At 37.0% G+C, this 26,105-nt stretch overlaps 1 protein-coding gene across 4 annotated transcripts in view; it reads left to right on the top strand.

Moving 5' to 3' along the window:
• neur (E3 ubiquitin-protein ligase neur) overlaps positions 1-22,916 on the top strand; it is a 62,090-nt gene extending 39,174 nt beyond the window's left edge. For 2 of the 4 annotated variants that reach the window (XM_035877923.2, XM_035877920.2), the window contains exons 2-4: positions 18,864-19,030; positions 20,845-21,413; positions 21,642-22,916. In XM_035877923.2, the coding sequence (XP_035733816.1) occupies positions 18,864-19,030; positions 20,845-21,413; positions 21,642-22,752 (1,847 nt within the window). In that variant the 3' untranslated portion in view covers positions 22,753-22,916. Of the gene's footprint in view, positions 1-9,103; positions 9,243-17,940; positions 18,272-18,863; positions 19,031-20,844; positions 21,414-21,641 lie in introns of those variants that run through there. The other 2 variants (XM_085655575.1, XM_035877921.2) reach the window with 2 other exon arrangements.
• The last annotated feature ends 3,189 nt before the right edge of the window (positions 22,917-26,105 follow it).

The following is a 26,105-nucleotide window of genomic DNA, read 5'->3' as shown; positions in this document are numbered from 1 at the left end:
GTTTGCATCTGACGCTAAAGACGAGCACGTGCTCTGAAATACATGAAAATGCATTGAGTTGTTCAATTAAATAAATTAATGTTTTTATTTACTATAAAAGCTTTCCTATTTCTACGTATCTTTATCTTACCTTCTTAATGAGATTTTCTTGAATCTTCGTTAAAAAAAAAATATATATATATATGTATGTAGGAAAGAAAAAGAAAATAAAAACACGTTGGAGAAATATAAGACTTATGAATAGTTTTTTATTATCTTCTATTGACTTTTTTTAAAGGGCAACACGTAATTTTGTTATCGAAGCAAAAAGCCACTGTTGTAATTTACTATCTGCTCGAAGAAAGTAAACGAATGAGTGAGTGAATGAGGGTGAGGGAGAGAGGGAGAGGGAGAGAGAGAGAGAGAGAGAGAGAGAGAGAGAGAGAGAGAGAGAGAGAGAGAGAGAGAGAGAGAGAGAGGTAGATTGTGTAAGCACACCGCACGGCATGTAACTGCCGAACATCTGTCGTCGTTCGTGAAGTGCCATATACGAGATGCGATCCAGAGACAGAGGAAAGCCCCGAGGCCTTGCGTGAGAGCTTTTCGTTAGCTCTACTTTTAGAAAGTCGATAGTCGACTTTCTAATTAAATTTCTTTTTCCCGATAATGTATTTATCTTCGAAAAATTTTCTTTTTAAATTAGCACGAAACGTTCATCCTTTTTTGTTCACTTTCATAATATTATATCTACCTCGAATCATGCGTTGTTTTAATAATAGTAAATGAAAATTATTCTTGGAATATTAATGAAAGCATTTGTAAGGACATCCGTTAAAGAGAAAAGAAGAGAAAAAGAAAAAAAAAATGTATTTTTCTTCCCCGTCGTCTCGAACGACGAAGAGAACCCTCGTTGAGATTTATCGAGACTGCCTTTTTAAGGTTTCCTTTTTTTCCCCTCTCTTTCTTTCCATAGATGCTCTACTGCCCCCCAGGAGCATTCACCGTGCTTTTTATGGAACAAATGTTGAGACACCGACGACGAAGCCATTCTTCGATCATCGAGCTTTCGTCTGGCAGCGAGCTGGCTTCTCTCTCTCTCTCTCTCTCTCTCTCTCTTTCTCTCCGTTTCTCTCTTTCCTTCTCTTCTCTTCTATTTTATGCTTTAGTGTCATCGTACTCCGCATATTAAGACATTTTTCTTTCTGAATCTTTTTATGTTACTTGTTGCAAGTACGTAGAATATAATAATATAAAAAAAGAAAAAAAAAGGAAATAAGAGCTTTTACGATTACCTCTTTTTAATCCTTATTTTAATTGACTTTCAAGTGACCATACATGATTCGTTTCAATGGATGACTCATTTTTAGGAGACCGAACGAAGGGTCGTAACTACTCGCGAAGAGACACGAATCCCTAGGAGCCCTACACCCTCGCGTATTCGTATTACTCTCGGGACTTGGGACTCTCCTCTAGACTTTAATGGAACAAATGTTGCGAGACCGAATCTCTTTTTCGACTATGATCAAATAACAACCAAGTAAAGTTCTGCGCTTTTAAAGCAATCCTAACACTCTTTCGTTCACTCGTAAAATAAGCGATAAACCATTCTAACTAGGGTAGTATCCCGAACGTTCTGGCAAAAGAAAATTATGCTGAGTAATTAAGGATTTCCTAGATCGAAATATACTTTACACTTTTACGATCACTCAATCATTATTTTTTTTCTTTCCCTTTTTCTTCTTTTTTTTTTTTTCTAACCTCGCGATCAAGAACAGTACAATTATTATTTCTACGAGACTCGATAATTGGCAGTATTCATCTTGAAAGATTTATATTTATAAAAATGAGAAACATTGAAATTCAAAACGATACATCATTATAAAACTTTTTGTTTCATTTAAAAGAAAATTATTCCAACGTTTTCTTTTTTATCGATGACAAAATCATGTCAAAAATCATAATTTTATTTTATGCCAGAAATCATATTTTTTACGAAACAGACGAAGAGGTGAACATTTTTTCGATAATGTTTTTCTTTCTCTCTTACATAAGAATCATTTCAGTAACAAGATAACGTATTCAAGTCGGTATAGAAATCATCGACCTGATGTTCCCCCTAATTTCTCGCTTGTTATACGGAACATCCTTTCCGCCCACCTAAACTACTACGAAATGCGAAATGAAAGACGAGAAGAAGGAAGGACGACCCACGCGTAATTTAGATAGAGAAAGAACATGGCGCCTCAATGAACAAGTCAACGACTGAATGGAGGATGGACGATGATTTAATTGTCGAGAGTGTCAAAGTTCAAACGGTAACCGTGACGTGACCCTTAGTTAGAATCACACTTTCTCATCCTTCTTATCACCACCCACGTATCATTCAAAGCAACGTCCATTATTACTTCTAATCGCAGGAAGTTTGTCAATAATAACGTATGTACAGTTGACTCAATTAGCTCGATTTTATTCGAAGAAAGAGCTAGGTCACTCGATGATCATCCTTGTCATAATGATGATTAGACATTAGCCATTCATGAAAATTGATCGATAGATCGTTTCGAAAAGGATCTCATTGATATTAAGAAAAATTTGCTTTCTTGGAGAGTACTAGTAGAATAAAGGACTTAATTAGGATTGTTAATTGACTTAACGATCTTCTTCTCTTTCTTCTAGTTCTTCTTATTCTTCCTTCCATCTTTATTCATAAAGTTAGCAAATAGGCCAATTTCATTATACAATATAGAAAGCTAGTTAATAATAATGAAGATAAATGAAGTATCCAGAGTATATAGACATTTGGATTTCTTTTTATTCATTCTAATTGTTTATCAGTGAAGTTTTTTATATCGAATCTTGAAACGTTCTCTCATCAGTTGTACAAAACAAAGTGAAATACTAATACCAGGAAATTCTTCGAAGACCACGTGTGGCGAGCCGCGAAAGTGCTCGTTTTGCGATAAACCAACATCGTTCGAGTAAACGCGAATGAAAACGGCCAACATTATCGCTGAAGTCGAAGTAAACATCAACTTCCTTCGATTTCTTCGTTACCGATTGAAAGGAGAACGATCACGATGGAAATTCAGGAATAGAGAACGATTTCAGGATCATTCATCCCGTAATTTTGAAATTGGTAATTATGGTATCGATTGTATAAATTTGAAGCATAGTATTTCAATATTAGATGAACTATCGAACTATTGCGAATGCAAATTTCGTGTGTTGGTTAGGGATCGTGAAGAAACGAGGTCGTAATCGGGAATTTCGGTGTAAACTCCAATCGACTTTCCGGCGTTTCTTCGACTTGATTTATGTATCTTCGCGTTGATCGTCTTCTGTGAATCGTCAGAGTTTCGAAACTTCTCGAAAACTGGGATATAAACAATCAGAGAGAAGAAATTTCAACTTGGTTTCCGTCTGAGATCGCTTTTCTAACTTCGTGTCATTGTCTCTCAGTCGTTCTCTATAGTTGAATGAGATGATCAAAAAAAAAAGCATGCGGAGTTTATTTGATGAATATGCATTCGAGAGAGAGAGGGGGGGAGGGAGGGGGAGAGAGAGGAAGAGAGTCTTCAACGTTAATCGAACGCACTCGAAGTAGTCCTTCTTGATAACGCACGAATAATTTAATCGGTAGACACGTCGACGACATTAATGAGACCTCTCCCATGCATTACCATATACATATAGATATCTACATATACGTAGATAAATTTTCATAAACCTCTTCTTGCTCATTGTTCAGTGAAAAATTGCATGAGTTTCTCTTTAGGAGAGAACGGCTACACGATTAGCCATGATTTCACCTTAATGGTCACCTCGGTAACCTCTTCGAGCTTCAACAAGCCTCTTAATAAAGTTTACTTGCCTATCTGAACGAGTTTCACTTATTTCCCTTATAATTCGTATCGAAAGAATTGCATGGTGTCTTCTTTTTATTACGATTGTGCGTATTCTAGACTACTTCCGTTTCGAATCTACGAGTGAAATAAATCTTTCGTATAGTCGATAGAAAATTCGAAAGTAGATCTAAGGATAATTAATAAATATTTAGAAATTATTTGTAAACAAATAAGACGTCTTATCGAAGAAATTCTCTTTATATTTCATGAATTATTCAAAATTTGTATCGTTATGTAAAATACAACGTATTTGTCATCGTAAAGAATTTTAATAAAATTTATTTATTTTTCTCGAGGAACTACGAATTATGAGGGTGATCGATTTTATAGGGAAACCCGACTGGATCCATCTGCCATTAATATCCTGAGGGGAGAAATCGACCGTTTCTTGATCCCTTCCTGTCGCGAGAATACAGATCTTTTCCTCTCTCTCTCTTTCTCTCTCTTTTATTCTCTCTCTCTTTCTCTCTCTTTTATTCTCTCTCTCTTTCTCTCTCTTTTATTCTCTCTCTCTCTCTCTCTCTCTCTCTCTCTCTCTCTCTCTCTCTCTCTCTCTCTCTCTCTCTCTCTCTCTTATTCTCTCTTGTGTAGGATAGCTTGGAGCCGTTCGTGGGAATTCACATGCAAATTGAAGTAAGGTAGTATTCTTTTACCTCCTCCTTCTCTTCCTTCTCCGTTTCCTTAAAATATACATACACGCTAAAAGCAAGTATCCGTTGAAAGAAAGATAGATTATTTTTTCGAACTCATGCCGAACTTTTTTTGTCGAAGAAATAAAAATAGTTGACGTAATATTTATGACGCTTTTACCGTAGAAAACTCGAGTGTTGGAAAAGCGTGTGATTTCAAGAGCGTCGATCAAAGCTTACCGAGATTCGGCGTTGATCGCGAATCAAAAAATGAGTGAAATTTCGCTCGACATGCCCGTCACTTCACCCTCGCTCGCTTTTTCACTCCGTCGTTCGAAGGGAGAATGGCTCTCGCGTTATTTTTATTTTTATTTCAAAAGAGGTAACAAAAAGAAGAGAAAAAGAGAGAGAGAGAGTGAGAGAAAAATCGCTTTTTCCCAAGCGTCGAAGCGAAGTTAACCGTCATCGTATGGCTATCATCATAGTCGATAAATCGAATCGATAAAATCGAACAGAAATGTAAAAAGAAATCGACGAGATTGCCAAATAAAGATTTTCTTTGAAATTCGTCGAGCTTGGAATAGTATACATATACGATATAGAGAAAGACGAAATAAAAGCTTTATCTCGTTGTCTCTCTCTCTCTCTCTCTCTCTCTCTCTCTCTCTCTCTCTCTCTCTCTCTCTCTCTCTCTCTCTCTCTCTCTCTCTTTCTCTTTCTCTCTTACTCTGATGACAAACGAAGCGAAGTCCTTGTCGTGAGCATATATATACATATATAGTACGTGCAGAGCTTGCATATCGTTATCAACCCCCTGACAACAGCCAGTCTGCTCTGTCGGGGGCGGGATCGATACAGCTTCTATTACGATATCAACCCCCATGGACGAGTATGGTGGTAGTAGTAGTGTTCCTGATGGTGGTGGTAGTAGTGGTGGTGCCACCGCTGCTGCTACTGCTGCTGCTACTGCTGCTGCTACTGCTGCTGCTACTGCTTCTGCTTCTGCCGTTACTGCCTGGACTTGGTGGGGTTGAGCTCGGTGTCGGCTTCCATGGAAATTCTATAGAAAATCCGCTACACGACTCCAGGGCTTAACGCGTTCGTCCCTTCTACCTATCCTTCTCCCTTTGACTTCAAACGTATTTTTTTCTCCTATTTTTTATTTTTTTTTATTCGGAGGGCCGAGGTATCATGAAAAGGGAAATTCATCTTATCAATAGGAACGATCCTTATTCGTAGTATTTGTGTCTTTACTAAAAGCTGTAGGAGATAGTCTGTATACAGTCATTTTATTATTACATAGTAATTAAATTTAATTACAAGATAGATTAATGAAATATATAGGGAAAAAAATTTGGTCCATATAATGATCCTAATTATTTAATTTTATAGTATTACTTCTAATAATAATCATGGTTAAGATTAAGGTACTATTTTTATTCTATAGTAATGTTATGATCGTTCCACGATCAACCTAATAAAAATAAAAATAAAAGAATAACAGAGTATTTGTTCGCTTTTCTCGTTTCCATGGAAGGGTAACGATCGATCAGTCCGGACGAGTTCGTTGCCGTTCACTGAGACGCTCTGTACCGACATTGTTACTCTATACATCGAGTATAACATAACGTTGTTCTTTCAAGTGATCGAGAAGAGTAAGTACATGGGGTCCAGGTTCTCGACCCTAATCTGATCCTGATGCGTATATTATACGCGCGAACATTATGCGATCAAGTATGCTAATGCTCCGTGAAAATCATCGAGCCGCAAACGATCGGAATTTCGACGTCGATCGCATCATTTGCTACGTTCACTCATCTCCTCCTTCTCCTTCTCCTTATCCTTATTAATACCACGGACAAACGTTTCCTTCATCCATCAATTGAGGATTTTCTTTTCTCCATTTGATACGCGGGGAAAATTATCATGCACGATGGCACAACGAATCGCATTTGGACTCACGGGAAATTAATTTTTCCATGTTATCGACGATGGATTTATTCGTTGTGCGTGAAACGTTCAAGGAGAGAATCATTCTCTTCGATCTCAGGAAGGTACATAGGAAACTTTAAAAGGGATAAATCGATCGAGCACAGAGTCGAGATCACGACGTGAATTTTTTATTTGCCAAGAATTTTCTATTTCTTCTTCTTCCTCTTCTTCTTTTATTTTAGACTTGAGAAACGTGACGTAATATACGCGCGAAGCGTATAAAATCCTTTTGTTTGTTCATTGAACTACGTGCATCATCATGATGCACTTTAATTACTCCCCGATGCGACGAGAAAGATTTAACGAGGCAGAAGCGAAACAAAGTATAAAAATAATTCTCTCCTCAGCATCGAAAGGTCGTATCCATCTATATTCTCATCTTCTTTTCCCCTTGACAATCTTAACGTTCGCCCCCACAAAGAGAGGACACAGATAGTCACCGCTATCGCGAGCAGATGTTCCACATTATGGTAAATCATATATTACGTATTTTTTGACTCGTTAACAGGGACGATGAATTAATTATTAACAAGATGACTCTTGAAATAACTACTTTCTGTTTCAAACCAAGATCTTTATTGCGAGACTTGCTGTTCTTTCTTTTTTTCTCTTAACTAAATTATAAATAAGTTATATCTCATAATTGTTTTTAGACACAAATAAAAAAATTAATTTATAAAAGATTAAGAACAAAGATCGTGAGATAGAAATAAGCATTTTCGATTGAAAGTAAGAGCAAACAATTTTATAAAATTTTTAGTAAGAAGGATGAGCAAATTAACGTGGTGGTATGGATTACACAGGACATCTCGAGGACAAAACACACCCCACCCATTGTGCCATTATAGGAGTATCGTCGATCGATATTTATATATCGTCGAGGAGAGTTAGCCAAAATAATATCACTCTATCTCTCTTTCTCTCTCTCTCTCTCTCTCTCTCTCTCTCTCTCTCTCTCTCTTTCTCTTTTTCTCTCTCTCGCTCTCACTCTCACTCTCGCTCTCGTAGGATGTTGGAATTCCAAAAGGCAGCCACTCTTTTGTGCCACCCCTCTCTTTTTTTTTTCTCATGTTCTTTTTTAGTTTATCCCCACTATTTATATGTGTAAGGAAAGAAAGGTGGGGGGAAAAAGAAGGTCTACGCCAATGTCGAAGAGGCCCGGTGTTCTTTCTCGCTGCTGCTGGCTTCCCGAGGCCAGGTGGTGCGCAACCGTTGTCACGGTTTCGTTACCATCCCCAAAGTACCTCTCTCTTCTCTCCTCACCTTTTCTCTCTTCTCCACTCTTGCGTCGTTCCACCATCATCGTCGTTGTCGTCATTATTGTTGTCGTCGTCGTCATTATTATCGTCGTCGTCGTCGTCGTGGTCGTCGTCGTCGTCGTCGTCGTCGTCGTCGTCGTCGTCGTCGTCGTCGTCGTCGTCGTCGTCGTCGTCGTCGTCGTCCTTCTCCTACGAGCAGCTGCAGCTGCGACACACATACGCATACATTCGCTTTTTCCTATATACTCCGAACGTATGTATGTACGTATTCGTATAAGTACTTTTATCTCATGAAGAAAATCATTTACCGAATCGATTATATCAATTTATATATAAGTTCAAAAGAATTTCTTTTACAACGTAAAACGATTTTAACAATATTAAATGTAGAACGATTGTTATTTTATAATATTGAGAACAATTGGCATTTGAGATAATAGGTGTTCAGTGTCCGAATAATATCTCAAGAAAGATAAGAGATAGATTAATCATAGGTTTCTTCAATGAAATCTCGATAAACAAAGTCAATTCGAATAAGCAAGGACTCTCATCGGTGATAAGCATTTTTATCTCAAAGAGATATCATATATATATATATATTATACATACATATTACACACACATATTACACACACATATACATACATAATATGTATGTATACGTGTATGTGTATCTATATATATATGCAATATTTCCGTTTAAAAATACGTTGAAGAAGTTTCTTTTTATTTTGTAAGGTTTCATCCTGCTGGTACGTGCGGGCGCTTCTCTATATGTGTATGCGTGTAAAAGAGAGAGAGAGAGAGAGTACACACAAATATAATCACGCACGTTACGAATACACACACACACATACACACAGTCGTGCGCTCGGATAATGACAGCAGCAGGGAGTTGGGGCAGTAAGCAATACAGCAGATGGGGAGTAGTTTGCTTCAGCAACGAAAGCCAGTCGTTGTAGTGGCGTGGTTCAAGCTGCCCGCCTTTTACCGACGACTCCGCGTTCGTTTTCGTCAGGTTTCGTTTCGTTCTGATTTTTTCCTTTATTCCTCTTTGTTCTATACGTTTTCCATCCGGTCTCGATCGCGAAAATCACGGCAGTGAAGTACTCTCGCGTGCACGTGCATCTTTGTATGTGTGTGTGTATATATATATATGTTTGTTCCTTACCTTCCAACCCCCTCTTTTTTGTCGTACTTCAACGCCATCTTTTCTTCCCCTTCTACCCTCTAAATCCCAACGAATCTTTCCCCTTGCCCTTTTGGGAGACATCTCAAGACTTAGCGGGATTTTCAAAATTAATTTTCAAGTGATAAAAGAAAAAAAAAAGAAAAAAAGAAGAATTTTCTTATGAATTCTGGTAACAATCGTTGACTAGAAAAAATGATGGCTTTGTCTTATCATCGACCGAGACGACCGTTGACCGTTAACAGGGCCACCAGAGTGGCACGGTTGAGACTCTCGGGAAACGCTTTCGGTGAGTATGACAAAAAAAAATCTAAAAAAAGGCAAGCTTCCTCTTTTTTCCTCTCTTTCCCCCCTCTCTGTCTCTCTCTCTCTTTCTCTCCCCCTTCCCCTCCTCTCTTTTTGTCCCTACATTCAGTTTCTTTCGACCAACCGACCAACTCTCCCGCTAAGGATCTACCAACGCTCCTGACGTTACGAGCATTTTATAGAGCGTGAACCATTTCACGAGTGCTCTCAAATAATAACTGAATGATAAACTAAAATTACGTTGACTATGATCCTCGAGATTTTTTGTATTTTCCTTTTTTTAATGTTCTTTTTTTTTTTTTTTAAGTATTTCTTTATAACGATCATTGTTATTGCAAGTCGCGTAGCATTTTTCTAAAAGAAATGAAAAATGTAAAAAGACAAAAGAACACATATATCAAATAAAGAATTTAATCAGTCGAGAAAAAGGAATGTATTTAAAAAAAAAAGAGAGACGCGGGAAGGTGGCCACACCCAAGACGATTATTTCTCAAAATTGGCGCAATGGCGGCCCATTCTCGAGTATTTAAAACACGAGTCTCTTTGTCGTATCCACGAGGAAGTAGAATTTCATTAACGCTGCTCTCTACCATGAGTCATCATTCAGCGACGATGGCAACGACAACGTTCTTGCAATAGTCGGTGCGAGATAAAACCTATCGGAAAAAAAAGAACAAAGAAAAAAGAAAAATTTCTTATTAGAAACGAATTATTTTAAATATCGTTCCAAATCATGAACAAATCGCTAACTTTCTAATATCTTAACAAGCAATCCTTCATCGTTTAATTAATCATTAAATCGGATCGGTGCATCGTATAATTTAAAAAAGAAAAAGAGAAGAAAAGAGTTGTTTACTTTTCAACGATATTTGGACTCTCCTTAAAGTTTCTCTTTTCAAAAAGTCGAAAACAAGTTGTACTCGGTTATGATCAGTTTTCTTATCTAAAATCAATAGCTTTTACCTGAACTATTCGAGATAAAAGAAACGTAAAGGATAAAGTATATAAAACAAAGTTTTAATATAATTGACGAGACTGAAAAATTTTCAAAGATATGATAAAATAAAAGGAATTAAGATTTCTTGATTATTTTTGATGAAAAACACGCGTCATTTTTCTCGGCAGATTGAATTAATCTTTGAACGAGCGGTTCGAGCGGAAGAAAAACCGTTAATCTCCCTGTCCAAAGGACATAAAAAAAAGATCGAAAGGGGCTGGTCCCGTTTTCTCCTTCTCATTCTCCTCCTCTTCCCCTTCGTCTCCTCTAGCTCTTCTACTTACACCCCCGCAAATCCTATACTCAAAAGTTAACGTGCGAAACGTGACAGATGCACAACTCTTCGTCCATTTTATAGGGAACGTTTATAGAAGGGTGTAGGAGAGCGAATTAGAACATGCCACCCTATCTCGTTTAACTTCGTTAATCCGATTGTTCCATAGATGATTCGTGGTTCGTGTTTTAAAAATGTCGCGCAATGGGAATTCGCACTTGTCGTGTTTTGCTATCCCTTCGAAAATCGAACTATCCTTATGCTTTTGTACGAATTTAACCAATTTGGCTTACAATGATGATAAAAATGAAGAAAGAACTGTTTAGTTTGTGTCCCAAGACAAAGTAAAAAAAAAAGAAATGAAAGAATTTTTCGTGGAACCCGACGAGTTGAGACTCGTCGCGAGGTCAAAGAAATCAAAAAAACTCCGTTCCTTCTTTTCAGAATAGATAGAGATCTTGGTCCTCATTGAATATATTGTCATCATGATGAGTAGACTTAATAGGTGAGGTCGACGATTCTTGACAAGTTTCATCCCTTTTTTTTTCTTTTTGAATGATATTTTTCTAATAATATTTTACTTTGAAAAAAAAAAGATAGAAGAGGAAAAAATAGATAATTTCTTCAACAAATATTTATTGTCATTAAATAATATTAATTTTTCAAAAATTACAATAAAATATATTTTTCAAACATTTCGTGTTATACCGATTATATTTAAAAAAAAATCCAAATCATTAATATAAATATAAAATATTTATAAATGCCTCGCCCAGAGAATATTTCTCTACTATTTATCATAACGGTCAAAGAAAATCTTACGGATTTCTCGTCGATATCCGTTTGCGAGTCCAAGTTCAAAGACCCTTTCGTATCGTTATATCTAATTTTCCCCTAATCGTTCTAGCGCATCTTTCTCGATCGCGTGTGCCTGCTGGTAGCTTAATATGGCAATTGTTTACGATCGCTAGGAGGACGCGAGCACGCGAAAGAGTCGTTCCTCTCTTTAATCATCCAACCAGATCGTCTACATGGAAAAGATACACATACAGGCTATACATGTATACACACGAAAATGAGTCTCTTTCGTTTCTCCTTTGGTACGAGCACGCGTTATTATGATTTCAGCGTGCCTCGCACATTGCCACCTTGCGTAACCCATATTACTAGTACCAGTTAAAATGTGAGAGAAAGAAAGAGAGAGAGAGAGAGAGTGAGAAAGAGAGAGAGAGAGAGAGAGAGAGAGAGAGAGAGAGAGAGAGAAAGAGGAATATCTCCTTCTAGTCTCGAGACTAGGTAGCTCAGGAAAGATCACGGCGTCGGGCGTGGGAACAAGGCCCCTCCTGCTCGCCTCTTCCTATACTAATACACTCAGTGTTTGTATACATAGATCTAACTTCTAATACGTTCACAAGCGGCGTCGAGCCGTGTCGGCAGAAGAAAATTACTCTGGCTTCACTGCAGCAGAACTTTAACAGTACCTCGACAGTCAGCAGCCTCCTTTGGCTTGAGGTCGAAGGACAAGGTACTAGAGATTAGAAAGAGGAGAAGAGGGAGGTATGCTTAGAAATAGAGTCATATTTTCACGCCGAGATATGTACTAGATTTTCTCTCTTTATATTTGGGAGGACATGGTATGAAATATTTTTTTTCGATTAATAGTTGCAAATATTTTAGTTAATTATAGAATAACCTGGTACTTGAATTAGATGTGATGATTAGAAAGTGATTCGGTTCCGAACCGACGAACCGTTTAAAAGATTTTTCTCTTCTCTTTTATTTTTACCTTCTATTCTATACCAGGTCGAGGAAAGAGAGTGAATCGTGTTACTCATCGAACGTACAAGATTAAAAGTCGACACGTTTCGTAAGGGGAATATACAGGTCGTCGATCGAGTTTTCTCTCTCCTTCTCTCCCTCTCTCTTTCTCTGTTTCTCTCTGTCTTTTTCTCTTTCTCTCTTTCTCTCTCTCTGAAGCTCGGTCAAGGCTCCGTTTATTTACATCGTGCAAAGTGCAGAGCGTTCACATCGGGCGTGCATTGTCCTATTGGAAACGCTTTCACTTGGTCAGACTATAAAGGGAAGAAGAGGTAGAGAAAGAAAGAAAGAGAGAGAGAGAGAGAGAGAGAGAGAGAGAGATAACATTGAAAGGTCTTCAGAATGTAATTTAATCCAGTGTCTTTTTCAACTTGTAACATCTTTGATGAAACTTCATTAATGATTTCCTTTCATATTACAAAATACATGAAAAGTCTAGATAGGAATTTTAACACCATGATTGAGGTCGTTCTATTATTTGATCTTGAATATCAAGCATCTTGTGTGAGGACAACTTGCTAAATCCTCTCGGCATTATTCATCAGAGACTCGTGGATAATCCGCGGCTCTTTCTGAAGACGTGAAAAGGAGTGAGAGAAAGAAACAGAAACAGAGAAAGAGAGAGAGAGAGAGAGAGAGAGAGAGAGAGAGAGATAGAGATAGAGAGAGCAAGAAAGAGAGAGATGCACACTTCCGTGCGAATGTGTGTCAAGAGTTTCCCACGAGATGTACCGCCAGCGAATGGCAACAACATAAGCGCGGGCATAGACCAATTACTATAGCACTATATACTTATTGACTCGCCGATTTACATGTACGATCGATTGAAAGCTACGACACTGTATCGGGTTCTCGCAGTGTCCCCCCGATGGCTTCTAAGCATTTCCTAACGACGAGTCCTCGAGCTATCGAAAGTTAACGTGTTTTCGCGCTTTTTCATCGATTCCCACCAGGATCGATTTGCAAATAAAGGTGTAGCAAGACTGATAAAAGACATGGTATTTAGATCGAACCGTAATCGATCGTTAATGTTGCTTTGTTTGTTTTTTTTTCTCTTTTTTTTTTCGTTTTTTTTCTCTTTTGATTTTTTAATTAATTGATCCATTAATCTTCTCTCAGTAAGATTTCATTCGATAAAAAATTCTCGATCGATCATATTCGACAAAGAAATATTTTCAAGGATGTTCCTCTCTAGAGCAACGCTCGATCGAATTCTCAGCTTTCTGTCGGACAACCGGTTCTCGAATACAACTCAATTTCATCGGTGGTGGAACGAAGTCGTTCACGAAACTTTATATTCTTGCGAAGGAAGTCCAGGATCAAAGGAAAAGAAAAAGAAAAAGAAAAGGAAAGAAAAAGAGAAAGATCAACGAATAAAAATGGATAGGGACCATGTCGCTAAGGTAGCAACAACGTATGTTCTGTACTCCCGCGTTATGGTAAGGATCGCGGCTCGTTGAGTAAGTCAACGTTGTAATCATGGTAATTTAGTCTTCGCGAAGATAGTATTTATCTTTAATGACGGTGATACCAACGCGTCGCGAGGTAATTCTTCGCAAACTTCACCCATACTTCCGTATTTAAAACCTTTCTTGCTGATCTCTAATCGGTGTTTCTTTTCGCCTATGGATCATATCGTAATAATATATCTTTTTAATAGTTTAATTGTCTTCGCATATAAATCTCTATTTTTATTTTAATAATTAATTATATAAGGGGGAAGAAAGAATTAAATCTAGAATACTTGAAAATATTAATAATTTTCTTTGTAGTTTTATTTCTTTTATCTTTTTTCTTCATTCATTCATTTATTTATTTATTTATCTTTTCTTTTCTGTTTTTGTTTTTATTTTTTTTTCTTTTTTTTTTTCTTTTTTTTTTTTTTTTTTTTTTTCTTTTTTTTTTTTTTTTTAATTAATCTAAATTAAGATTTTCTCCGAGAGTATCGCGAAATGAAATTAATGTTCTTAATCACTATACGCGAACGTTGCAGTTGGTTAGTTAGTCGTAATAGCAGTAACGGAGTAGCTACTTGGAAACAATGCGTGCGATCAGAGAGCCAAGTTCGTAGCCTATTAACGATCGTACGTGACCAGAGAGATCGAAGGATCGATAGTTGCTAGGTCGAAAGGCCGGATTTACGATGATCGACGACGATCCACGACGACCTTAGCGTAATCGTCGGGAGTGCCTTACCGTTTGTACGTGCGTTACTTCGATCATCGTAGTTCCCCTTTTAGCTTGCCAAAGATCTCTCTAGGCTCTTACCGTTCTGCGGAAGCTTCGTTATTGATGAGAGACAAACAAGAGATTTTCTCGCTACCAAATTGCATTTATTTTTCTTTTCTTTTCTTTTATCTACTTTCCTTCCTTTTTTCTTTATTATTTTTTTTTATCACATTGTTACATATTCGTTATTTTATCATGTTAAAGCTTAGTTTTTTCTTTTCCCACTGATTAATGAAAAATTTCAATTAATAAAAATAATATGTTTAAGTAAAGAAGAGATATCTTTTCATCTTGACGAATAATTTTTCGAATTGAAGATAATAGAATGGTGTGGTTTTGTTAACACAATACATTTAAACTATAGTGCTAGAAACGTGGGAATCTTATGATGTGTACCGTTGCATCTCATCGTTCTCGTTGGTCTCGCCGAATAAACCGTGACTCCATTTGCCCTGACGATTACCACTTTTGTCCATTTCGATGGAAAGTGTTTTCCCTTGGTGACAAGAGTACAGAAAATAAGAGAAAGACGAGAAAAAGATAGACGTTTAGAATCGCACGAATCGTCCCGTTCAATAATCATGACTATGCTCGGAAAATTAAACTTTTTCATTATGTATATATTTTTTAAATACTTTTTTCTTCTTAATCCTCTGTAACATTTCATTGAATAAAAGAACCTGACGGATTCGCATTAAGGATAAAGAGAAATTAACTGATGATAAAAAATTATAAAAAAACTGTCACTTTATATAATCCATCGCTGTTACATAAAAATTATTATATCGTTTGGTTAAATAAAATTTATTTAATATCAGAAATTATTCGAATATTTCTATGACTCATTGTATAATATAATATAAAGTAATCAACGACATCGATCAATCTATCGAAGCGGATGGAATTTCTACGAAACCTGAGCCAAGCTCATTTATCTACACCTTTGAACGTTTCTACGTCGATGATTTGCAAACTGGTCGGCATAGTTATCAAGTTTTAAGAAGGAATAAGGACAAAGTGGTACTATTAAATGTATTATTCGATAAGAAAGAATAACTAGTTTTACGATCACCATTATATTCAATATCGGATGCATTCCTCTTTTGCTAAGTAAACAGATATTCTTATACTTAAATAGAAAGAAATTGGTGGCTTGTAGATTAAATGAATTAAAGGGATTCAATTATAGCGTTAACCACGTAATAGGTAGTTCAACTTTTTCGTATTAAATAATAATAATAATAATAATAATAATAATAATAATAATAATAATAATAATAATAATAATAATAATAATAATAATAATAATAATAATAATAATAATAATAATAATGATAGTTATAAAAGTCATGAAACATTCCAAACGTAACAACAGAATTTATTATGATCGAGTAAATCACTCCATTTATTTTCCTTTTATATATATATATATATATATATATCTTTCCTTTCGTGACTCTTCTTTATCGCGTTTCGTCTTTGGACGTGAGAAAAGAAGAGTTGAATTTTTACCACGAAAAGATGTAGTTTTTTTAACCAGTAATTTCTTCTTCTTATTCTTCTTCTCTTTTCTTCGATCCATCTTGGGCCGGAAACGATCGGAAGGAATGGTACTGCTTCACGAAAAGCTTCTTAACGAGAGAACATAGTGAAAATCGCAAGTAATCAGTAATAGTAACTACTATTACAACTACGTGCTAATCGGTGATAATATCTTTGTAAAATCTTAGAAATCTCAAGTTATCTTCTCTAAGCTATTACGAGATGTAATAACGGATACGTGAAGAATAAAAACGAGAAAAAGAGAGAGAAGGAGATAAAGTTTTTTTTTCTTTTTTTTTTTAAAGAGGTACGACATTGTAAGAGAGAAAGAGAGAGAGAGAGAGAGAATGAGTAAATTATAAATTAAAATCATTTCTAGACTAGTTCCTAATACGCGCCTTACCAGGAGCGTGAGAAACCGATCGTCTACTCATTTTTGCCGCAAATCTATAGATCTCGAACAGTAGTTACGATCAGCGCTTTAAGAGTGAACTGTTTCGGTTCGTTAGAGAATTAATCAGGCACTCGAATTAATATACCAAGCTCGAGAACTCGATCTCGACTTCCTTTCGCATTTTTTTTCTGTCTTCGCATTTCCTCTCGTTCCATAGATCGTAACATGATCGAGAAAATAAACAATTTATTTTTATTGACTTTTTTTTTGTTTCGTATTTCTTTCGGAACATATTTTAATTTCTCATGGATTTTTCGATCATCCGTATTTCAGGAGACGATTTAACAAAAGTTAAGTGCGTACCTGTATGTTTGTACCGTTAGAGTGTTTAGGACCGTCCGATTAGGCATTAGAGACGCATCGAAGACACGCGTCGCGTGTTCCAACACATCTTGCCAATCAGAACAAGTGCTTTTTTGTTATCAACGAGACTTTTTTTAACGAACTACCGATTGCACTATGGTGTTCTTTGTTTCTTTGTTTACGATCTTTTAAAATTTAGCAAAATAAATTATTAAGAAAATTTATACATTCTCTAATTGGTATTAGAAATTAATTATATGATTAAAAGTTTATTAATTAAATTAAATTATTATTATTAATTATGTTTATTTTTTTTCTTTTTTTTTTTTATAAATATTAAAAACTATTCTTCTTGAACAAACAAAATAAATGGATAAATAGTTGATGTATATTTAAAAACTAAGACCCTTTTTAGTTCATTTTTTCTCTTTCATTTTTCTCTTTCATTTTTCTCTTTCATTTTTCTCTTTGTTTTTCTTCTTTTTTTCTTTTTTCTTTTTTCTTTTTAACGAGTCTTTACATCGAAGGAAGTTCAGGAAGCCCAAGAAAATATTAGCAACACTTCCCTTCCTTCTGGCATTCTCGAAGGGTATTGTATCCCTTTTGAATCGCTGATAGTGATGATGATGGTGATGGTGGTTTCGATACATCCGTCTTTCCTTCAAAAACAGGACGAAGCGGAGAAAGCGTATCGCTTTGGGTCCGTTTTGCCGAAGGCACTCTTTCGGCCTCATACGCGTTTCCGCTACGAAACGTGCGGTTTCCGGTGCGCGGCGCACCTACAACATCGACTCCACACTTCTCCGTCCCTCTTCGTTCGTGCATATCGATATAACTCTCTCGCAGTGAGTAGTCGACTCTCGATCGGACCGGTCGTGAGTATGTTTTCGTGAATGTGTTCGATTATACGTCTAAATCTTCCTTGAAGAGGAATCAAAGAAAGAGAAATAGTTCTTAAAGGAAAAAAAAAAAAAAAAAAAAAAAAAGAAAACGAAAAAGAAAAATTCGTCCGATGGATTTATTTTTTTTTTCTACGTCAAAGTGAAGGAAAACAATAGTGATCAAAGAGAAAGTGTTTGAGGAACGAAGAAAATCAATGCTATCGAATTTTATCATCTATGGAATTCTAAATGAACTCCGATAGGGGCAATCAAGAGGTCAATCGAAATTCGTGACAATTCGAGGATATCAGGAATTGATTAGGACAAAGAATTACGATAGCTAACGCATTCCAAGCGTATTCCGATTGATCGACGTCGCCACAAATGCTTGGGTATGAATCGATTGTCGGATTCGCACCGGGTATATCCTCGGAACGTCTCAATGTTCTAGATCAACGAGTCAAAGTTATGAAATATCGAAGGGGCAGTATACTACAGGGTGCTTTGAGAGAAGGTTTGCATTTTTCATTCGAGTTACTTCGCTCTTTTTTACCTCTTCTCTCTCTCTCTCTTTCTTTCTTTCTCTTTCTCTCTCTCTCTTTCTTTCTTTCTCTCTCTCTTTTTCTCTTCGGTCACTTCTTTTCTAGTCTTTCTAAAGCATTCGTAGTTCTTTGTTCTCGAAGTGGTCGATGTCTCGAAGGCATTTCCCGATGAGATGGAAGTCGATATTCGAGCTTTCTTCGACGAGTAGCTATTCTTAAAAGTAGACATAAAGAATGAGAAAGATAGAGATAGATAGATGTATCCTAATGTTGTAACGTCAAAGTTTAGACGTAGTTAATGGAAAAAATATTAAATATTATATAATAATTCGATGTTTCCTCGTTCATAAAAAGAGATATCTAATTTCTTTTTCCTCGAGGAAATAAATACTACGATTCCGGCAAATTCAAAGTGGTCGTCCTTGAAAACTATGAAGCAATAATTTCCTCCTCAGATTTTCTGCTCCTCACAATATATTTCCTATGATATTCGTGGAATAAAGATTTAGAGAAAATTATAGACATAGGATCGACTAATTTGTTCGATATTTCATTTTGTTACAGCACCCAGATCGTCGAGTGCAGGTACCAACAATTTACCACCTCTGACCTTCCATCAGGTGCACGGTGACAATATACGACTTTGTAATGGCGGGACCATCGCCAGGAGGCACGAGAGCTTCTGCAAGGGAGTCACATTTAGTGCAAGACCGGTCCGAGTCGGTGAGAAGGTGAGTCATGGTGCAATAAACATGGTCCTCGTGCGTTACGTAAGATCGAGATCGAGATCGATATCTTATTCCATTGTAGACAAAGAAAGAGTTCATTGACCTGTATTCATCAAACAACAATTAAAATGTCAAAGTTAAATGTATTAATATTTTATCAAATATTTTTTTTTTTTCAAATTTTTACAATCACTTTAAAAAATCAATATCAAACTTCATTCTCATAGAATTAGATTCGTATAACAGAGTAAAGATGGTTAAAAATATCAAAGAAAGAAATACAATCTTAAAAGCGATCTCTCGAAGGTCACAATGATTATTTGCACTCTCGCTTCTTACACACGCATGTAACATGTGTTTCCTTGTTATCCCTCGCGGATCGTGAGAAATAGGTGACTTTCGTTCCACTCGAGAAATCGTCATTTATATTCTCCATCTATTTCGTATCTATTAAAAAGCATGCCGACCCTGAAGACACAACTATTTTACGTGGGTTTCTCGTTTAACCGTTGATCTAACCACTGCGTTTCTTGACTTATTCCAACTAATTCATCCGTTCAGAGAGTAGTAGGTATATCTACGCGTTGATTATATAAAAGACATGCATGTTACGTGGCGCCGGTATCTACTATTCTCTATCTTTCCCTCTCTCTCTCTCTCTCTTTTTTTTTCTTTCAGTTTATACATGCGTTCTTTTCACTCTTCAAAGGAGATTGGCAGAGCGTAGGCGAGTAGGTCGAAGGTTCTACGTGCTCTCCATTGATTTCACCGAGCGTTGTCTCGCATTATGATTTTTTCCTAAAAGAATTTCCGTTGAAATTTCTTTCTAAAATTTCGAACTCAAAGAAATTCAAACGATCAACGTAATCATTCAAGTTTGTAATATTTTTTTATGTTAAATTATAATACGTTTTTAAACACACAAACAAAAAAAAATAGATTATAAAAAATTGGAAAGATGATAAGTTATTGGGCCGATAATTTATGAGAAGAATGGGCAATAAATTTTGAAGACCTTCCTCGAAAATTCCGATATCATCAAATCGGCATTTCAAAGACTTATATTTTGTAATAGCTTCCCCATGGGAATTGTTCGTTTCGTGTTAAAAAGGCAAAGAAATATTCGTATAAGTTTCATAGCTGTATTATACGGAGATGCATCTACTGTACTAATTCGTGGAATAATGAGAATCGACTCGTCGGTGGGCAAGGATACGTTTATTTTTTTCGCCGAAGCAAGTCGCGAGGCACGATAGCGCGTTAATTTCTTCGCAATTAGGTGCATCGCGGAAGCGTGGCCGTTTAAAATTCTTATCCGCGAGGGATCTCTAGCTGACTGCTACTGAATATAATAAGCGATTTCAAGCTGAACGTTAAATTGGTTAATATTAATTAATACGCGTAGGGAAACTCGAAAGAAAAAAAGAGAGGTAAAGATAGATAGATAAAAAAAAGAGAGAAAAAGAGAACCCTCGTAGGTAACGTTTTATTAATTACCGAAACGAACGTATGAGCAATGAAAGTGATAATAACGCTAAATAACGTTGCTCGCATTATTTCTAGTTTAGTGACTGACTATGATAAACTTAGCGAGAGATCGATGAGGGTTAATTAACAACAAAATTCACGCTGACTTATTTCAAAACCCTATTAGCTATCAGTCGCGATCGACTCTTTTCAATGTTAAGAAAATTCACAATAAACCAAAGTGCTTAGCGTGTAATAGAGGCAAACAGGCAAATGAACTTATTACTTTATTCTGGAAAAAGAATGATAATTAAAAGATTTTAATTTTCTTATTTTTTTTTTTTTTTTAGGTATGCGTGAAGTTCTTGGAAATCTCGGATAATTGGAGTGGTGTTATACGTTTCGGCTTTACCAGCAACGATCCTATCAATCTAAGAAGCGGTCTTCCAAGGTATGCTTGTCCGGACCTAACAAACAAGCCTGGCTACTGGGCCAAAGCACTAGCCGAGAGGTTCGCCGAACCGGACACAGTTCTCTTTTATTACGTCACATCCGCCGGAGATGTTCACTTCGGTGTTAATGGGGAAGAAAAGGGTCTCTTCTTTACTGGCGTCGAAACTCGTAGTCCATTGTGGGCGATCATCGACGTCTACGGCAACAGTACTGCCATCGAGTTCGTCGATCCCAATAGACAACATTTTAATAATATCAGACGAGGCGCGGAGCATAGTAACGAAGACAATGCGCAGCACAGCAGGCACTCGGCGATGGACGATGCTAGCAATGCTGGCAGGGACGTCGAGAGAATCATCGTTCCGTCCATGCAGAGCATGTCGATCCATCATGAGCCTGACGTCGAGCTGCCTGGACTCAGGTTTCAACCAGCTGGTGTCATCTTTACCCCATTGCCCTTCCACCAGTAAGTAGAAAAATACTTTACGATCTTACGATTTGACGATCGATTTTGCATTCGATCTCTATCAACGTTAAAGAGAGATCAAAGTTTCCTTCCTTTATCAAGAAAGATACGTAAAAGTTAAATGATATGTCTCACTCTCTTACTACTTTACTATACTATAATATCTCCTGTGTCCGCCGTCGAAGCGCACGCTAACCACTTCCTTGTCTTTCTTCGTTTTTTTTCCAGTACCCGCGGCAGAAACATCCGCTTCAGTAATCAACAGTGCGTGGCAACGCGCACCGACACGGAATTCTGTCACGGCTACGCCTTCACCGGACGGCCGTTGCTACTAGGTGAGCGACTGGTCGTGCAAATCCTAGCGACGGAACCGATGTACGTCGGAGCACTCGCCTTGGGTTTGACTTCATGTGATCCAGCTCGCTTGACAGCCGAAGACCTACCAGACGATAGTGATCTCTTGTTGGATCGTCCAGAATACTGGGTCGTGTCGAAGGATGTAGCTTCGAGTCCGCAGCCTGGTGACGAAATTGCCTTCACTGTCACTCACTATGGCGAGGTTCAAATGAGCAAGAACGGAGGACCACCTAATGTGGTCATGCATGTTGATCAAAGTCTCCAACTCTGGGCATTCGTGGATGTCTACGGTAGCACGCAACGTGTGAGAATGCTCGCGAGCAGGCCTACTTCTCCGCCAAGGCAACGTCAAAGCAATCCTTCACCAGCGACGATAATTCAGCAGCAGCAACAACAGCAACAACAACATTCGAATCATAGCAACGCAGCTACCGAACTTTCGAGATTCTCCGAAATGGTCCAATTCAAGCCAACCGTTGGTGGCGGCACGGTACTTGTCGTGAATCTTCCACCTCAAGGTGGTTACCCAGCACCACCACCGCCTACACCACAACCGATTTATGCGTCTGCCGCTCATAGAAACTCAGCAGCAACAGTATCTCATCTACCACCGTCTTCAGCAGCACCTGTACCTCATCCTGGATCCTCTAGACAATCCTCACCACCGCTTACCGGCACGATGACCAGCACAGGTTCCTCGACTTATGTCGATCCGGTGACTTATCAAAGTCTTGATGGTACTCTCACATCGCAAGCATCCTCTCATCTTCAACAATGGAGTGAAGGTCTTCAGCCAACCCCAGGTCAACCAAGCGAGTGTTCCATTTGCTACGAGAGGAGTATCGACAGTGTCCTATACATGTGCGGTCACATGTGCATGTGTTATCCTTGCGCCATTCAACAATGGCGCGGCAAGGGTGGCGGTCATTGTCCGCTCTGTCGTGCACCCATCAAGGATGTTATTCGTATTTATAGATCCTGAACGCCGGCATCGCGTCGATGTCGTGTTAAAGACAGGTCCAGAAACTGAAAAGGCAAGCTGCGGCTACGGACACGACGATGATATTCTCGTCTTATTGAGATCAGGGATTTGGCCACGTCGATCTTGGAAGATGATTGTCCTCTTCCGTGATCGGCATAAAACGTGGTCCTCTTTTACGTTTTTTCCTACTGCCGATAGTGCGTACTACTACTTTGATTTTATTTCCATTGCACTGGGACGAGAGAGAGAGAGAGAGAGAGAGAGAGAGAAAGAAAGAGAGAGAGAGAGAGAGAAAGAAAGAGAGAGAGAGAACGAGAGAGAGAGAGGAAGAAAGAGAGAGAGAGAGAAAGAAAGAGAGAGAGAGAGGAGAGCAAGAAAGACAGAGGATTAACAAGAGGGGTTCCGAAATGCAGAAAATAAAATAAAGAAGTCAATGATGCGAAAAAGAAGTCAATGATTTCGATATAATGAAAAGTATCAATTAAGATGTCAAATAGATGTGCCGCTGTCTTGTCCAATCGGCAGAAATGTGCTTCCATAGCGCGATCACTGCCTTCGTCGTTACCGACTCAACGAGGCGAAAACGCAACATAACTTTGCTACTGCTCCTAATACTTTTTCTTCTAAGAAATGAGAAAAAGATAAAGAGTAATACGGAGAGGAAAGATGAGTACAATGACCTGTGTGATCTTTTTTCTTCTCTCTTATCAAGCTATCCGATTGTATCGGAAATTCTCTTTCCTAGCGGCATATCGGTACCCTTCGCAATCTTTTCGTATGATTTTTAAAGTGCAGACAAGTATATGCGTTTTGCTTGTGGCTTCAAGAGCAAGAGGAGAAAGAGAGAAAAAAGTGAGCGAGGGTGCTTTTTCATTGGTGGATACTTTTCACGTATTTGCGTTATTTAGCGAACGTCGTCAGTTATTGCTAATTACTAATATTAATTATTATTAAGATTATTATTATTATTATTATTATTATTATTATTATTATTATTATTATTATTATTATTATTTTTATTATTATTATTATTATTATTATTATTATTATTATTATTATTATTATTATTATTATTATTATTATTATTATTATTATTATTATAAGATAACGTCACTATTCACTCTATCACTATTACTACTGCTATTATTTTTACTCTTCGGTTATTAACGTTATTCTTATTTTCTTTTACGAACTTCATTATGGATCATCGATATATCCTTGCTTGAAGTAGCGTGTGTTAGCGATCATTTTTTTTTCTATCGTGATCATCATTAGGACGGTCACAACAATTCACGTTCGTTAACGTTCTCATCATGACGTCGTAGTAGATGTTTTTTTCATTTATATATTATACTCAGTGTTGTTTGCGTCTCGAATTCAAGAGTATCTTCGCGTTGATTCGTATCGATGTAAGGATTATCGAAAAATAAAAGAAGATAAGGGTACTTCGAGATATTCGACTCGTTCGTTTACACGTTTACTTTTTTGTTTCTCTTTTTTAACTTGAACATTACGATAGATTAACCAAAGAGACATCAATGTGCTCGACGTCTTCCCCTATTTTATTTTATTTGTAATTATTACTTTTTACTTGACTTTTTCTTTTTCTTTTTTTTTTTTTTTTCATTTTTTCTTCTGATGCGTTTAAAAACGATCAGTGCTCGAAGGATAACGTAATTTAATTCATATTCTTTATCTATCATTTGAATCGATCCTTCACCAAAATGTCTTGAGAATTAGATTCTCTATCTCTATTTCTCTCTTCCTCCCTCTCTCTCACTCTCTCTCTCTCTCCCTCTCTCTCTCTCTCTCTTGTGGAATAACAATAATTGATAGAGTTTCATAGTATCATGCGATTACTTTCTCCCATTTTGAAAACATTGAATGGAAAAGAAAATCAGAATATCTGTAAATTAATTTTTAAGGAATGAATAACCAATCTTATGATTATGTTAAAAGAAGAAAGGAAAAAAGAAATTAAAATTAAAATGTGACGGAAGTTGAAACGATCCTCGAAGATATTCGATTCAAGTTCCGTTGGGTCACGACGACGTATCCCCATGTAAAGATCACTTTATTTTCATATATATACATCTCAATCTCGGGGAGGGGGAAGCGTTGGGAACTGACGATGATAATGATGATTATGATGATGATAATGATTATGATGAAGATAATTATGATGATGAGGAGGAGGAGGAGGAGGATGAAATTGGTGATGATGATAATGATTATGATGATGATAATGATGATGATGACAATGATGAAGATGATGATTATGATGAATAAGATGATGAAGATGATGATAATTATGATGATAATGATGATGATGATGATGATGATGATGATGATGATAATAAAAGGTAGAAGTCAATGTGTTTTTCTCTTCACCGGTCCTCGATGGACGCAGTCACGAATTATCGAAACCCTTTTTGCGAAAGACGAGCGTCTTCGAGACCGTGCCTTAAAAAAAGTGAAGCTCGCGCTTGTAGAAGTCCTTTATTTTTCTTTTTTTTAATACAATATATATATATATATATATATATATATATATTTTTTTTTCTTTTAAGTACAAGAAAAATTCTTAAATGAAACTCGTTTCGAGTTCCAAACTGTGACTTGGAAGTTCGATGCACAGCGCTGAAGAAAATCTTTTCGAAAATCTTTCCATAAAGGAAATGAAAAAAACTTGCAAGAAAAAAAATTGAGAGTAAGAGAGAGAAAGGAGAGACGGTAATTAAAGAAAGAAAGAAAAAAATAAGAAAAGAGAAAACACAAAAGGTGTGAGAAGAGGAAGGGGGTGGTAACAAACGCACATGTGCAAGGACGATGTAAATGAGAAGGAGAAATTTCTTTCGAGGTATATCGTAGAACGAATGCGCAATAAAAAGCAGTAGTGAAATCTCTAGTCCAGCGAGCGGCAGCTTTATTCGCCTGCCAATCCAAAAAATGATGAAAAGAATGATGTAAGATTTTATTGTAAGAAAGAGAGAAACAGAGAGAAACAGAGAAAAACAGAGAGAAACAGAAAGAGAGAAAGAGAGAGAGAGAGAGAGAGAGAGAGAGAGAGAGAGAGAGAGTAAGAAGAGTAGTAAATGTGTGGTGTGTGTATGATGTGTATGTACTTTGTGGTATGTACTGTATGTGTCCTGTGTGTTTACTGTGTGTATGTACTATGTGAAAATGAAAGAATAAGAAGACAAGATTGATAGAGAAAAAGATAGGAGAGTTTTTAAGTAAAGAAGTCGAGAAGATAAAGATGAAAGAAAGAAAAAAGGAAGATTGATTGATAGAAAGGTTTAAATATTTGCAAAATGTCGATGATATCCTCGACGCATTAAAAGAAAAGCAAA

The sequence above is a fragment of the Vespa mandarinia genome, chromosome 3 (genome assembly GCF_050613455.1).
Source record: "Vespa mandarinia isolate Hongniang chromosome 3, ASM5061345v1, whole genome shotgun sequence".
Lineage (NCBI taxonomy): Eukaryota > Metazoa > Arthropoda > Insecta > Hymenoptera > Vespidae > Vespa > Vespa mandarinia.
Note: the sequence above shows the minus strand (reverse complement) of the source record. Positions and strands in the feature narration are given on the sequence as shown.